This window comes from Balaenoptera borealis, assembly GCF_965194805.1.
Source record: "Balaenoptera borealis genome assembly, chromosome: 15".
Classification (NCBI taxonomy): Eukaryota; Metazoa; Chordata; class Mammalia; order Artiodactyla; family Balaenopteridae; genus Balaenoptera; species Balaenoptera borealis.
This window is the reverse complement of record NC_138871.1, coordinates 89992416-90007567: the sequence shown is the minus strand read 5'-3', so window position 1 is coordinate 90007567 and position 15152 is coordinate 89992416. Positions and strand designations below refer to the sequence as shown.

Below are 15152 nucleotides of genomic sequence, written 5' to 3'. Positions count from 1 at the left end.
CTTGGTCCTGGCTTGACTGTGCTCTGGGCTTTGACGTGATTAGGAAGCCAATTGCTAGACGTGCATTTTCGTAGATTTTCATCTGGGAAGCACCGAGATGGATTCCTTGAGAAATTGCCCTGTTGCAGGTATAAGTCTGTTGACAAAACCATCAGTAATCTTATTTTAATTGGCTGATAACGTAGCCAGTGGTTGATATTTTATTGGAAAGCACGCTTGAATCCGCGTGCGTGGACAAAGGAGGTCCCGCTTGGACCCAAGGTCCGGACAGTGCGGGAAACCGGGACGTACCCGCTTTGCCAGGGATGGCGCTGAAGCCGGGGCGCGTGTGGTGCCGGGGTGCCGGGCGCCCGTCCTCGCTCCTGTCCGCCCCAGCACGGCAGGCCGACACTCGCAGGCCGAGCACGGGTGCCTCGTCCCCGCACCCTCAGTCTCTAAGGGTGTCGACCGTAGCACCCGCAGCCTGGGCGGGAGCCTGACGGGGCTGTCCGGGGTGGTCGAAGCAAGGCGGATGGACGTGGGGAGGCGCTGGCCCTGAGCGGGTGCCCTGCTGGGCCATCCTCCTCCGCCGTGTGACCGGCCCACTTTACAGAGGAGCAGACTGAGGCTTCCCGGGGGTCGAGTGACCTGCCCGAGGTCCCAGAGGTCAGGCCCACAGGAGGAATTTGAACAAGGTCACCCAGAGCCCAGGTTCTCTTCACTGATGCTGGTCCTGTCCTCCCGCACCTCCTGGCCACTGCGCACACGAATGCGTGCACACACGCGCCCCACCCCCACCCCATCCTCCACACCACGCACACAGGCAAGCGCGCGCACACACGCAAGCGCACACACGCCGCTCCCCCACGAGGGGGCGTCCAGAGACAGCCCAACAGTGAAGGCCGCCTGTGTGTCGTCCAAGTCCCTCCCAGGACACCCGGGGTCCCTGCCCCAGGCTCTGAAGGTTGACCTTCACTGAGTAACTCGTGGATGTTGGAGAACGCGTGTTCTAGCATCTGAAAGACCCGGGTTTCTGTTTGTCCTTGGTGCTTACCTAGCCTTGACCCTGGGCTAGCCACCCTCCTGAGCTGCGTCCTCTCCCCTGGGCACCAGGGACGCTCGTGGCTGCCTCTTGGGGTCCTTGTGCCGATGAAACGAGACCGCCGTGTAAAGAATGCAGTGCCGTGCCCGGCATCTCGTGGTGCCCGGTCATTATCCTGATTCTCATGCTAAAAGAATGTTCTGTATCTGCTCTAATTCCTCACTACTCTGGACAATCTCAGAAACTTCATTTCTGAGTCTTAATTTGCATTATTTGACAAATGTATGCTGGAGACCCATCTAGGAACCCTGAAATGTGAAAGCACAGTCTTTCTGTGGCAGTCACGGACCTGACGGCCCTGGGGAGGGACCCTGACGGTCAGACCGGGGCTTGGTCGGTGCTTCCCTGGAGACGTTTCTGGCCACAGAAATACTCACGTTTGCGCCTCCAATACGTTGGGCTCCCGGGGGGAGTGTCCCCAGATCTCTGCAGTTATCGTTATGAGTGAAATTGGTCTGGGTTTGTGCGTGTGTATGCGTGTGTGTGTGTGTGTGAGCGTGCCCTTCTCAAAAGCATTTGGTATCTGTGTTCTGTCTTCATAAAAATAGCTTGCTTGCTTGCTTTCTCTGTTGTCTGGGATATTTTGGATACTCTGGAATTATATGTTCCTGGAAGATTTGAATAACTGACCTCAAAGAGGCCTAAGCCACCCTCCTAGGATTTGTCGGATAACTTAATATTGTTACTAATGGCTTTAGTGTTCCACGCATGAGGTTTTTTCTCTCTGTTTCTGGGATCAATTTTGGCCATTTAGAGTGCCCAAAAAATCACCTGTTTGGTCTGTGTATTCACATATGTTTTTGCTTAGAGTTCTGTAAAATACAGTCTTCTTTCATAATTACTTCAATTTCATTTTAACTATAGTTATTTCTTCTTTTACATTTATAATTGTTTACTCATGCTTCCTTTTCCTTGATTAGTTCATCCACTTATTATCTGTTGTTTTCTTCAAATAACTAGTTTGGGTTTGTTTATTTGCTTACTAGTTATTTTGCAATACTTTTAATTGCCTTTTTATATTGTTTAATTTTTTAAGCTGCCTCTAAGTCTTAGAAAATCAGTAGGATTTTAAATCCTAATTAGGTTTTAATAATTATGAAGATGTGGACTTCCCTGGTGGCGCGGTGGTTAAGAATCCGCCTGCCAATGCAGGGGACACGGGTTCGAGCCCTGGTCTGGGAAGATCCCACATGCCGCGGAGCAACTAAGCCCGTGCACCACAACTACTGAAGCCTGTGTGCCTAGAGCCCGTGCTCCGCAACAAGAAAAGCCACTGCAGTGAGAAGCCCGCGCACCGCAGCGAAGAGTAGCCCCCGCTAGCCGCAACTAGAGAAAGGCCGTGCACAGCAATGAAGACCCAACGCAGCCAAAAATAAATAAATAAATAGATTCTTTAAGGAAAAAACCCCAGAAATATAAGGATGTGAACTTACCTTCTAGTGATCAGAAAAATCAGTAGGTGGCAAAGAAAATTCTAAGATTCCTTCGTTATCTCCCACTAGAAAACAGTTTCAGCGCAAGCCCCGCACCAGCTCCTTGAGGCCGTGTGGTGCAGAGGGCCAGCGCGTGGTCTGGGAGTTGGACAGTCCCGTTCTGTTCCGTTAGCCGTGTGACCTGAGAAAGCCGCCAGCCTTTCTGAGCCTCATCTTTTTAATCCGGAGAGTGAGGAAAGGAGTGGGATCAACAGCACAGCTTGTTAGAAGTGGTGAGCGGTGGGAAGCACTTAGCACAGCACCCGGCAGGCATTCAGGGCTTGGTGCACCTTTGCTGTCAGCTGGTGAGCGTCAGTCTCTCCGTCAGTGCGCGCCTGGGCCCTTGGAGGATGCAGGGTAAGTGAGCGCACTGCAGGGGGCGCAGATGTTCAGGCCTGGGGGGGGGGGGGGGACCCCGGGTGCTCCCACCGTGCGCGCGGGAGGGCGGGGCCGGTAGGTGCGCGGTGGCGCCACTTTGTGTCCTCCTCCTGGTGGGGTGTTTTTCGGGGCGGCGTTGACAACAGAGAGGGGCCGGAGACCGTGAGGGCAGCTTGATGGGCGCTGGCCGAGGACTCGAGACCCCTGGGTTGGCGACGAAGGGCACTCATTACTCACAGCAACAGCAGTGCAGCCAGTGTCATTGTGTCACCAAACGCCAGGGTACCGTGAAGGGGCCGGGTGCTGCCTGCAGCGGTCTCACTGTGGAGAGTAACGCAGGCCCTTGGTGCTGGGTGGTGGGCACGCCTGCCCTTGGCTGCAGGGAGGTACCGCGGGCTTCCCTGGAAGGAAAGGGAAGGGCACAAGCGCTCCCGGCAGGTGGCTGGAGGACCCCGGGATCGGGATGGGGGTGAGCGTGCGGAAGAGAGGGCGCTGACCGCTGCGGCTGCGATGCTGTCCCCTCGGCAGATGCAGAGACATCTCGTGGTTTGTTGCAACGAGATGCCCTGGACTCGGCGGCTCCAGAGCCGCCCCTTCAGGCCTGGGGCACAGAGGCCTTTGTGCTTCCTTCCCCCTGGTTGTAAGGTTTTTCTTTTCACAGGATTTTCATTTTTCCTGTATTTGGCATTCTAAGCCTTAGATCACTGATCTCCTTCCTCATGCAGAAGGAGACCTGATTCCCTCTTAACCCCCACCCCCCAGGCTGTGGTCCGCAGCGATGGCAGGACGGGGGAGGGGGTTTAGCCATCAGGACCCCCAGTGGCTCTGGCTTCCTTTTACAGAGGGAGCTGAGGAGGTTTCCTTAACCGTTTGATAAGCGTGCGGTCATTTGTTTGTACAATAGAATCCTGTATTATTGGGTCAAAATATGACTGAAATTTGTTAGTTTGATGATCTCTATCATTTTCCTGGTCACAAATAACCCCCCAGTAATTGATTGGGAGACTGTAATATTATACCAAAAGGTAAATGTTGTAGTTTTTTAGTCATTCTTTCTTTTTTTTTTTTTTTTTAACGATAATAATCAAGTTTAATTTGCCAAATATACAAGTTGGACTTGTGGAGCATGTTTTGCCTGGTGCTACACAGCAAACAGAGGTTCTTGAAATGATCCACGGGCAGGGTTAAGAATGGGTCCGGGGCCTGGCCAGAGTCGGGGGTTATTTTTATTTTTCATAATGCTATGCCAGGATTCCTTTTGAAGAGTACAAATTAAAAACTGTAAGAGACTTGTTAACACGCAGGTGTATTAACCACTCACTTTCTGACATAGAGATACATGTTGACATCCCGCTGTATCCTAAATGGCTTTTTTTTTTTTTTTTTTTGGTAACAAAAAGTGATAACTAGTAAATGGTTATACCAAAGTTTTACCCTGCCTGATACATAAATGTCTTCAGTATCCTAACATAACATAACATTAGGAAACTATATATGTGGGTGTAGATTTAACATTTGTCAGCTGAACTGACTACATAATTTTGTCAAAGCAGATCGGAGACATAAAGACAGCTGAAAAGTACTTTCAAGACGTAGAGAAAGTAACACAGAAACTGGAGGGACTGCAGGGTAAAATAATGGTTTTAATGAACAGGTATGTATTTTTCTTTATTTTTCCTTCCAGTTTTATTGAGATATAATTAACTTACAGCACGGTGTAAGTTTAAGGTGTGCAGCATGATGATTTGATTTACATACTGACATCATGAAGTGAGGACCACAGTAAGTTTAATGAACATCTATCATCTCATATATAACATACGGCCGTGTTAATTATGTTCATCGTGTTGCACACTGTATCCCTAGTACTTATTTATAACTGGAAGTTTGTGCCTTTTGACCACCTTCATCTAATCGCCCCTCCCCCTCCCCTCCACTGGCAACCACAAATCTGATCTTTTTCTGTTTGTTTGAAGTATAATTGGCCTGCAACACTGTGTTAGTTTCTGTTATACAGCATAGGCACTTGATATTTCTATAGCGTTCAAACTGATCACCACCATTAGTCTAATTATGACCTGTCTCCACACAAAGTTATCACATTATTACTGACTGTATTCCTCACACTGTACGTTTCAGACCCATGACATGTTTGTTTTTCACCTGAAGTTTGTCCCTCTTAATCTCCCTCCCTTAATCACCTGTTTCTGTCTCCCCCTCACCCACCCCACTTCTGGCAACCACCTGTTTGTTCTCTGTGTCTGTAACTCTGTTTCTGTTCTGTGTTTGTTCATTTGTTTTTAGATTCCACATATAAGTGAAATCGTACAGTATTTGTTTTTCTTTGACTTAGTTCACTTAGCATAATGCCCTCTAGGTCCATCCATGTTGTCACAAATGGTAAGATTTCATTCTTTTTTATGGCCGAGTAATATTCCATGCATGCACGCGTGCACACACGCACACACACCCCTTTATCCATTCATCTGTTGATGGACACTTAGGTTGCTTTCTATGTCTTGGCAATTGTAAATAATGCTGCAGTGAACATAGGGGTGCATGTATTTTTTCTACTTAGTGTTTTTATTTTCTTTGGATAAATACCCAGGAGTGGAATTGCCGGCTTATATGGCAGCTCTATTTTTAGTTTTTTGAGGAACCTCCATACTGTTCTCCACAGTGGCTGCACCAGTTTACATTCCCACCAACAGTGTGTGAGGGTCCCCTTGCTCCCCAGCCCCACCACCCCTTGTGTTCTTTTTGATAACAGCCATTCTGACAGGTGTGAGGTGACATCTCATTGTGGTTTTCATTTGCATTTCCCCGATGACGAGTGGTGTTGGGCAGCTTTCCATGTGTCTGGCCATCTGTATGTCTTCCTTGGAAAAATGTGTATTCAGGTCCTCTGCCCATTTTTTAATCAGGTTTTTTTGATGTTGAGTTGTTTGAGCTCTTTGGCTGTCAACCCCTATTTGATATATCAGTTGCAAATATCTTCTCCCATTCGGTTGGCTGCCTTTTCATTTTGTTGAGTTTCCTTCACTGTGCAAAAGCTTTTTGGTTTGATGTAGTCCTGGCAGTTTATGTTTGCTTTTGTTTCTCTTGCTTGAGGAGACATATCCGAAAAAAATATTGCTAAGACTGATGTCAAAGAATGCTGCCTATATTTTCCTCTAGAAGTTGTATGGTTTCAGGTCTTACATTTAAGTTTTAAATTCATTTTTTTTAAACTTTTATTTATTAATTAGTTAATGCTTCTATTGTTACATTTCAGAAATATAAGCAGTTCTCAAACCCAAGCCTCTTTTTTTTTTTTTTAATTTATTTATTTATTTTTGGCTGTGTTGGGTCTTCGTTTCTGTGCGAGGGCTTTCTCTAGTTGTGGCAAGCAGGGGCCACTCTTCATCGCGGTGCGCGGGCCTCTCACTATCGTGGCCTCTCGTTGCGGAGCACAGGCTCCAGACACGCAGGCTCAGCAGTTGTGGCTCACGGGCCTAGTTGCTCCGCGGCATGTGGGATCTTCCCAGACCAGGGCTTGAACCCGTGTCCCCTGCAATGGCAGGCAGACTCAACCACTGCGCCACCAGGGAAGCCCTTAAATTCATTTTGAATTTATTTTTGTGTGTGGTGTGATATAGGAGTCTAGTCTGATTCTCTTGCGTGTAGCTGTCCTGTTTATCCAACACCATTTATTGAAGAGTCTTTTCCTCATTGTATATTCTTTTTTTTTTACATTTATAGCTACTTTATTTATTTATTTATTTATTTTTGGCTGTGTTGGGTCTTCGGTTCGTGCGAGGGCTTTCTCTAGTTGCAGCAAGCGGGGGCCACTCTTCATCGCGGTGCGGGGACCGCTCTTCATCGCGGTGCACGGGCCTTTCACTATCGCGGCCCCTCCCGTTGCGGGGCACAGGCTCCAGACGCGCAGGCTCAGTAGTTGTGGCTCACGGGCCCAGCTGCTCTGTGGCATGTGGGATCTTCCCAGACCAGGGCTCGAACCCGTGTCCCCTGCATTAGCAGGCAGATTCTCAACCACTGCGCCACCAGGGAAGCCTCATTGTATATTCTTGCCTCCTTTGTCACAGATTAATCGACCATGCAAGTAGGGGTTTATTCAGGTCTTCTGCCCAGTTTTTAATCTTTTTTTTTTATGTTGAATTGAATGAGCTGTTTATTTTTTTTAGTATTTATTTATTTATTTGGGTCTTAGTTGTTGTGGCACACGGGATCTTCATTGCGGCGAGTGGGCTCTTCGTTGCAGTGCACGGGCTCTCTAGTTGAAGCATCCCATGGTATGTGGGATCTTAGTTCCCCAACCAGGGATCGAACCCGCATCCCCTGCATTGGAAGGCGGATTCTTAACCACTGGACCACCAGGGAAGTCCCTGAATGAGCTGTTTATATATGTTGGATATTAACCCCTTATGGGTCACACCACTTGCAAATATTTTCTCCCACTCAGTAGGCTGCCTTTTCATTTTAAAGATGGTTTCCTTTGCTATGCAAAAGCTTTTAAGTTTAATTAGATCCCATTTGTTTATTTTTGCTTTTATTTCCTTTGCTTTAGGAGACGGATCCAAAAAAATATTGCTGCTATTTATGTCAGAGAGTGTACTGCCTATGTTTTCCTCGAGGAGTTTTTTGGTTTCTGGTCTTATATTTAGGTCTTTAATCCATTTTGAGTTTATTTATTTTTGTGTATAGCATGAAGGGATGTTCTAATTGCATTCTTTTTTCTTTTTTTTTTTTTTGCGGGGCAGGGGGCCATGCCACGGGGCTTGCAGGATCTTAGTTCCCTGATCAGAGGTCAAACCTGGGCCCCAGCGGTGAAAGAGCCGAGTCCTAACCACTGGACTGCCAGGGAATTCCCTCTAATTTCATTCTTTTACATGAGGCTGTCCAGTCTTCCCAACACCACTTGCTGAAGAGACTTTTCTCCGTTGTATATTCTTGCCTCCTTTGTCATAGATTAGTTGACCGTAGGTGTGTGGGTTTGCCTCTGGGCTTTCTATCCTGTTCCATTGATCTATGTCAGTTTTTGTGCCAGTACCATACTGTTTTGATTATTGTAGATTTGTGGTATAGTCTGAAGTCAGAGAGCATGATTCCTCCAGCTCCACTTTTCTTTCTCAAGATAGTTTTGGCTATTCGGGGTCTTTTGTGTTTCCCTACAAATTTAAAATTTTGTTGTCCCAGTTCCGTGAATAAATGCCATTGGTATTTTGATAGAGATTGAATTAAACTAACAGATGTTAGACCCAGTGCAGTTTGATCCCCAGAATGCACTGTCCCCTGCCACATCCGGAAAGCCCTGACACCACCCGGCTCAGGTGACGCCTGAGGGGCCAATGCTGCCTGGTCCTGCCCGTGGGGTTCCAGTTCTGGGAGCTGCCCCGTTGGTGTTGCTGCCACACACCTGCCCACATCCTGACTTTCCTGGTTAATCCTCTGTGTATCGCTTATTTCCAGAGCTTTCCTTCACCTCGGTCAGAATAACTTTGCAGACGCCCACAGATGCTTCACAGAGATTCTAAAGATTGACCCAGCAAATGCGGTGGTAAGACCCCCGAGCAGAGGTGGCTCCCCCCGTGCCCCCCGCTCCCCCGACAAGTCCGCCGGCATCGGGCGCTCTCCTGGGGCCCAGGGAGGTCCTCGGGCCCCATGAGGCCGCATCCAGTGCCGCGTGTCCCCCTCCAGGCCAACAACAATGCGGCCGTGTGCCTGCTCTACCTGGGCCGACTCAAGGACTCGCTGCGGCAGCTGGAGGCCATGACCCAGCAGGACCCGCGGCGCTGCCTGCACGAGAGCGCGCTCTTCAACCTGACCACCATGTACGAGCTGGAGTCGTCCCGGAGTCTGCAGAAGAAGCAGGCCCTGCTTGAGGCCGTGGCCAGCAAGGAGGGGGACTGCTTCAACACGCAGTGCCTCAAGCTGGCCTAGTTCCCGCCTGACGCCCGAGCCGACAAACCCCCCGCCCTGGCGTCTGCAAGCCGGCCTTCTCCATCCAGCCGAGGCCCAGGCCGCTCCGGCCGTTTGCACACGCGGGGTGAACGTAACCCGAGGGAGGGGGTCCAGGGCGCCTCGGCCCCTCCTGTGCGTTCCTGGAAGCTGACCTGCTTCGTGTGCTAAGCTGCGCCACGTAACACAAGCCGTTCTCGCTCCGAGCCTGAGTGTTCTAGAGGATCCATAGATAGATAAGGGGGAAGAGAGACCGTTCGTCCCCGCCCACGTCCCAAAGCTAACCGCGTCCACGCCTCTGATCCTTTCCCAGCCTGTGCTGGTCACCTCGGACGGGCCTGGTGAAGGGTGAACGAACCCCCCGTCCTTCCTCCTCCTGCATTTGCACATCAGAGGGAGCGGGGGTGGGGATGCCTGGGGGTGGGTTCTGGAGAACTCGGGCCCTACTGCACAGAACAAGGGCGGGCTTCACAGTGCGGACACGTGTTCTCTCAGGTCTGAGGGTCAGGGTGTCTGTGGTCCTGTCTACATGGTCACTCCTGATTTTGAAGTCTCTGAAATACGTGAGTGCTTCTTCACTAAAGAACTCTGGCCAGGGTCCTTTAAATGTCCAGCTATTCTAATACACTTTAAAATGGAACTCACTTTAAAGACTCTGAGATAAACATCTATTGCGTAAAGCAAAGCGAAGCTGTATTTCTGGTCATTTTTGTAATAAAGTAAAAACACAAATGCAGCGTCTACTGGGCAGATGGTCCCAATGCAATTGTTGAAGTACGGATTCATTACACATTAAAATAGGAGAGAAAGATGATGAGACCACCAAGAGGACTGTGGGATACCAAGGAGGTTCTAAAATCGTCTCTTTTCAAGAAGAAAAATCAGAACTCCTTATGTCTCAAAAGCCCCAAAATACGCCATTTTAATTTCTTCACTTTGAGGGTTTTCCTTCAAATCTGGCGGCAGGGGGTGGGAGGTGCTGGTAAACAAGGCTCGGCCTCCACCTTGAACCTGCGCGGGGCGGGAAGCTCCCGCTCGGATCCCCTCGGATTCCGGAACTGTCCTTCCCGGGTCCGCTGTGTACAGAGCGGGTAACACTGCACAGGCTCCCGGGGGCGGAGGCCAAGCCAGTCAGACGCCGGACTCCAGGTTCCCCAGTAAATCGGTATTTGCATCCTGGACACACCCTCCCCGACCCCTGTTCCCTCCGGGGGCGTCGAGACAGGCAGGGCGAGCGCTAAACCCCTGCCGTCTGGGGCTCGCTGGGGCTGCGCACGTTTGCAGATCCTCGGAGGCAGCGAGGGAAGCGCGCCCCGGGTGTCTGTAGGGTCTGGGGTAACGGTTGTACTTTATGTAGTTCACACTCCGTTTTCCTTTACCTTAATTTCTTAAAAGAGTAAATGCATCAGGTAGTGCCGTGTGTGGTCTCCTCCGACCTCCACGAGGTAGGTCTGGCCCAGGGGACGAGGCCGGGTCTGCACCCGCGCCCTGGGCCCAGACCCAGGACCCCTCTGCCCATCACACAGACTCCTGGGAAGCGCCCAGAAAGCTCTTCCCCCAGAGGCTCCCCAAAACTCACGGTTTGAAGCCCTCACCCCAGCGAGGCCGTCCGTGGAGATGGGCCTTCAGGGAGGTGACACAGGTGAGATGAAGTCACAGGGTGGGGAGGAGAGGCCACGTGCGGACTCGGCCATGGAGCGAGGCCTGGGAGCGGCCAGCCGTGTGGCACCTGGAGCTCGGACCTCCCGCCCCCAGAGCCGCTGTCGGTGGCATCTGTCACAGCAGCTGAGCTGGCAAGACACCCACTCCCCTCCTTGCGGTCCCTGCGCCAATGCTGTGGGCAGCCCGCGGGGGAGCAGGGCCCCTGCCACCGCTCGCCTCCGCCCTTCCGTGACCTGTGCCCTGGAGGGCGCGGGGCGGCCTGTCCGCTGTGGCACCCTCGGGCCTGGGACGGCGTCTGCAGCCAGTGAGCCCAGGAGTGACTGAGCCAGCACGAGCCAGTCCGAGACGGGGCCAGCGCCCCCGCCCCCAGCCAAATGCTCACCAGGCGGGAGACCTGACAGTCCATGAACCTCGTCGGGACGCACGCCCAGACCTGGCTTGTAGGAGCAGAAAGAGATGAGCTTTTCTGGAAAAGGAGTTTGCAACTGAGTCAAAATTTTACAGTAGGGGAGTGGTTTCACTAATTGCCCCACATTCCTAAGACGAGTTTATGCAAGATCGTGTTTAAAAAGTTAATGACATGGAAAAGTACTCAAAAGAAATGTGTATTTACATAATATGTGCATATGTTAACGGAAAGGACTGAAAAGTAATACTAGATGTTAAATCACAGTCACAGCAAGGATGGACACAAAGGCATTTTTATTTGCCCTTCTATGACTCTGAACCTCACATTTTTCCACATTGTGTGTGTGTGTTTTGTTTTTATAACCACCAGAGGGAAAAAAATCATCAAAACTGGTAAATGTCTTGCCTTTAAAAAATAAAAAGTGATTTAAAAATCATAGTGAGGGCTTCCCTGGTGGCGCAGTGGTTGAGAGTCTGCCTGCCAATGCAGGGGACACGGGTTCGAGCCCTGGTCTGGGAAGATCCCACATGCCGCGGAGCAACTGGGCCCGTGAGCCACAACTACTGAGCCTGCGCGTCTGGAGCCTGTGCTCCGCAACGAGAGAGGCCGCGACAGTGAGAGGCCCGCGCACAGCGATGAAGAGTGGCCCCCGCTCGCCGCAGCTGGAGAAAGCCCTCGCACAGAAACGAAGACCCAACACAGCCATAAATAAATAAATAAATAAATTTAAAATGCATTAAAAAAAAAATTTTTTTTTTAAATCATAGTGTGACATGCTCTATAATTGAACAGTATATACAGCGATTAAAAGGAATGGTCTGGACATGTATTCACATGGACATATCCAAAACCTGCTCAAATAATCAAGATTAGGATTGTATATACAATGAAATGCCATTTGTTTTTAAAGTACAAACATTGTTTGTAGATACACGTTTGCAGAACTGGAGAAAAACAGGTGCAGGAACCACGTGGCTCAGTGAGCGTCCCAGGGGAGCGAGGAAGGGGCTGGGGGCTGGTCCTGGGAGACTCACCAGTGTCTGCGGAGGGCCAGTCCTTTTTTTAGAATGGTGGTTTAATGTCATCCTTTATGTTTTCTCTCGATTTCTGGAAATACAAAGTAACTGACGCCTGGTTGAGGATGGTTCCCACTGCTGCCACGGAAGGCCAGCCGGTGTCACGACACAGGGACACTCAGACAACGTCGTCATCCCGGGGCCTCAGCGGCCCGCGGGGAACAGCGCTAGTGCCCCGGGAGAGGCGAGGCCCGGCCTGGCGGTGGGAGCCGCAGCGCAGGGCTTTCCAGGCTCCACAGCCCTCAGGGCCCGGGGAGGAGGGAGCACACGGGAGTGAGGGGAGCAGAGCGAGGAGGAGGGTGGTCTTCACCAACAGCCTTGGCGGGGGCGCTGGTGTTGCCGGAGCGCAGGCGCCCGAGATCCACCACCCACAAGGGTGTGCGGCACCCTTCGCGGTCACGGAAACCAAAGCCAAACCAAAAACCGGGACACAGCGTTAAGTGTCCCCCCGTCCGGAATACAAATACTTCAATCCATACCGTATACTCAAGAGCCGCTGAGAAAGTCAGTCCTTCCTTCCACGCGCTGTCGCTAACAAGACGTGCTGTTCAGGAAAGCAGCCTTGCACCCAGCAGTGCTGCGGCCGCACACGAGGTCTATAGTGCGTTTTCCAGGGGCGTGGCCGGGGCCCCCGGGGGAAGGGGGCGGCGACAGCTTCACACGCTGCCTCGGAATTGTTAGGGTTAGCGACGCGTGTATTCATGTACTGTGACGCTCACCTGCGTGTGCACATGCGCACACGCGCGCGCGCACACACACACACACACACACACACACACACACAGGACGGGCTGTGCAGGACGATTCCCTCAAATAGACCTGTGGAGCCCGGGGCGGTCCCTCCGTCCCCGTGAGGCTCGCCCAGGGCCGGAGCGGCCACTCGCCCTGGACCCCACGCAGCGCACGCTGCCAGATGCGCATGAGGACCAGGCCCGGCCGGCACGGAGCTGGGCTGCGACCCCGAGACCCCGGCCGCCACCTGGGCGCGAGGGCCGCTCATTCAGCGAGGTCGGCTGGGCCACCAGCGCCGTGATTCAGCACAGCTTCCACGGCCTTGGGTCCCCTCGCCTGGTCCTCACGGCCAACCCCAGTCACTCCCGACAGCAGGGCATCTGGCGGGTGCCACGGGCAAGGTGGGAGAAGGCGCGGGAGAGACTCGCTTCAGCCAGGAAGACGACGGGACAGCCCACGGAGGACGTCCCCTCGAGACGGCGCCGATGTGGCCGGCAGACAACACAGGCGCCCAGGGTGACTGCGATGCCAGGTGGCCACGTGCGGGCGGACAGCAGGGTGGACTCCGGCCACCAGTCAGGAGCCTTCAACTAAGGATCCCTCCGGGAGGACGTGACCCGGGTGCACCCGTGCGGGGGTGTCCGGGGACCAGCGGAGCCGCGGGACAGCGACGGGGGCACCGACGGACACGTTCCTGGGGCAGGACCGGCAGGGCCGGCGGCGATGGGGAAAGGGTTCTGGTTTCAGAGACGGGCGCCGTCCACCAGGACAACCCGGGACTCCTGGGAGCAGCGGGGACGGTGCCCGGGGCCCCCTCCTGGCCCACGGGTGTGCCGGGTCCTCCCCACACCCAGCACCGGGGAGACGCCGGCCCGGGGCCAGCCTCTTGCTCACCGCCTGCACAACCGTGGGCGGGAAGCTGAACCCTCCCAGCCCCGGGGTCTCATCTGAAAGATCGGGGACAAGACTGGGTTAGTTTCCCGAAGCTGCCGCAGCAAATCACCACGGACGGGGCGGCTGGACACCACCCTCCCGAAGCTGCCGCAGCAAATCACCACGGACGGGGCGGCTGGACACCACCCAAGTGCCCCATCTCACGTGCAGGCCAGCGGTGCGCACCCCGGGCGTCCGCGAGCCCGGCTCCTCTGGGGGCTCCGCTGGGGGCTCCGGCTGCAGCCCCCTCCTCGGTCCTCAGGGGTCCTCACACGACGTCTGCCTCCGTGGCTGCTCTTCTTGTAAGGACCCCAGGCCTCGGTTCAGGGCCCGCCCTCACCCAGGAGGACCTCACCGAGAGCCCTGTCCAATCACATCTGCAAAGGCCCCATTTCTAAATAAAGTCACGCTCTGAGGTCCCAGCTGACGTGAATTTTTGGTGGTTAGTATCCAGCCCATGACCCCTGCTGGCAGCACTCTCGGAGGATTAAAGCGGATTTGTTAGATACCTGGGAACAAACCACCTGCCGTGCTTCCGGCCCGCGCGGGCGGCCCCTCTGCCTTACACCCTCTACAGCCCCCAGGGAGCGTGGCTCTGCCAGCGTGTCCTTGTGTGCCCCCTCCGTGCCCCGCAGGGGCCATCGATAACGTCGGGGCACCCCGCGTCCTGCCTCACCAGACAGCCATCAGGGTTAATTAACGATGGAGCGGCCCGAAAACATGGGTGCAAAAGCAAATCGCGTTGATTTCATTGTATCCTTTGCTGGGCTCCTGTATCACTCCGATGAGATCCCCTTTGGGTTTTAGAACTGGGGATTTCTTGGAAGAGTTTGTGCAAAACAAACACAAGCATCTTAAACCTGGAAAATAAAACGCATTAAATAAAATACAGTAACAAAACGAAGACAAAGGAGGAGGTCTGAGCGGAGGGCTTCTTTCCTTGGAAAAGCAGACCTCATCCCACAGCAGGTCGCTGTGCACACAGGCCCAGGGTGCTGAGCTGCAGGACGAGCCAGCCCCAGACCCACCGACCTGGGTGCCCTCCTCCCAGCACGACCCTGGCCGCCACCGCATTTCAGGGGATGCTTTGAAATATAACGATGTCCTAAGGCAGAGACCTGAGAACACCTGGAAACTCAGAGAAGCAGCACCTGCTCCCTGGGAAGCTGCCGAAAGTTCTCCCAACCCAGCAGGGCCCGGCTGCGCCAACAAGCGGCCCCAGGCCCCCCAGGCTCCTCCCCTGCCTCCAGAAGGGCCCCTCCCGCCTCAGGGCCCCCAAGCCGACGGGGAGGACGCACGCTGGGAGCTTGCAGCACCCTTGTCAGGGGTGGGGTGTGCGCACGCGCGCACACACACGTGCACACACACGCCCACGCTCAAACGTCTTTGGAAACAGATTTCCCATCTTCGGCAGCAGGATGGGGGCTGTTCGCTTCAGGACCGGCGCTGAG

At 53.1% G+C, this 15152-nt stretch overlaps 1 protein-coding gene and 1 long non-coding RNA gene across 5 annotated transcripts in view; one reads left to right on the top strand and one right to left on the bottom strand.

Annotated features, from left to right (window-relative positions):
* Positions 1–11398, top strand: part of TRAPPC12 (trafficking protein particle complex subunit 12) — a 66952-nt gene extending 55554 nt beyond the window's left edge. For 3 of the 4 annotated variants that reach the window (XM_082356923.1, XM_082356921.1, XM_082356922.1), the window contains 3 exons: positions 4485–4585; positions 8401–8488; positions 8629–11398. In XM_082356923.1, the coding sequence (XP_082213049.1) occupies positions 4485–4585; positions 8401–8488; positions 8629–8871 (432 nt within the window). In that variant the 3' untranslated portion in view covers positions 8872–11398. The remainder of the gene's footprint in view (positions 1–4484; positions 4586–8400; positions 8489–8628) is intronic. The other variant, XR_014234831.1, reaches the window with a different exon arrangement.
* Positions 6241–8394, bottom strand: LOC309611923. The gene is made up of 2 exons (XR_014234842.1): positions 6985–8394; positions 6241–6638 (listed from the first exon to the last, which is right to left on the bottom strand). It is a non-coding gene; the product is annotated as an uncharacterized lncRNA (long non-coding RNA).
* Positions 11399–15152: the final 3754 nt, after the last annotated feature.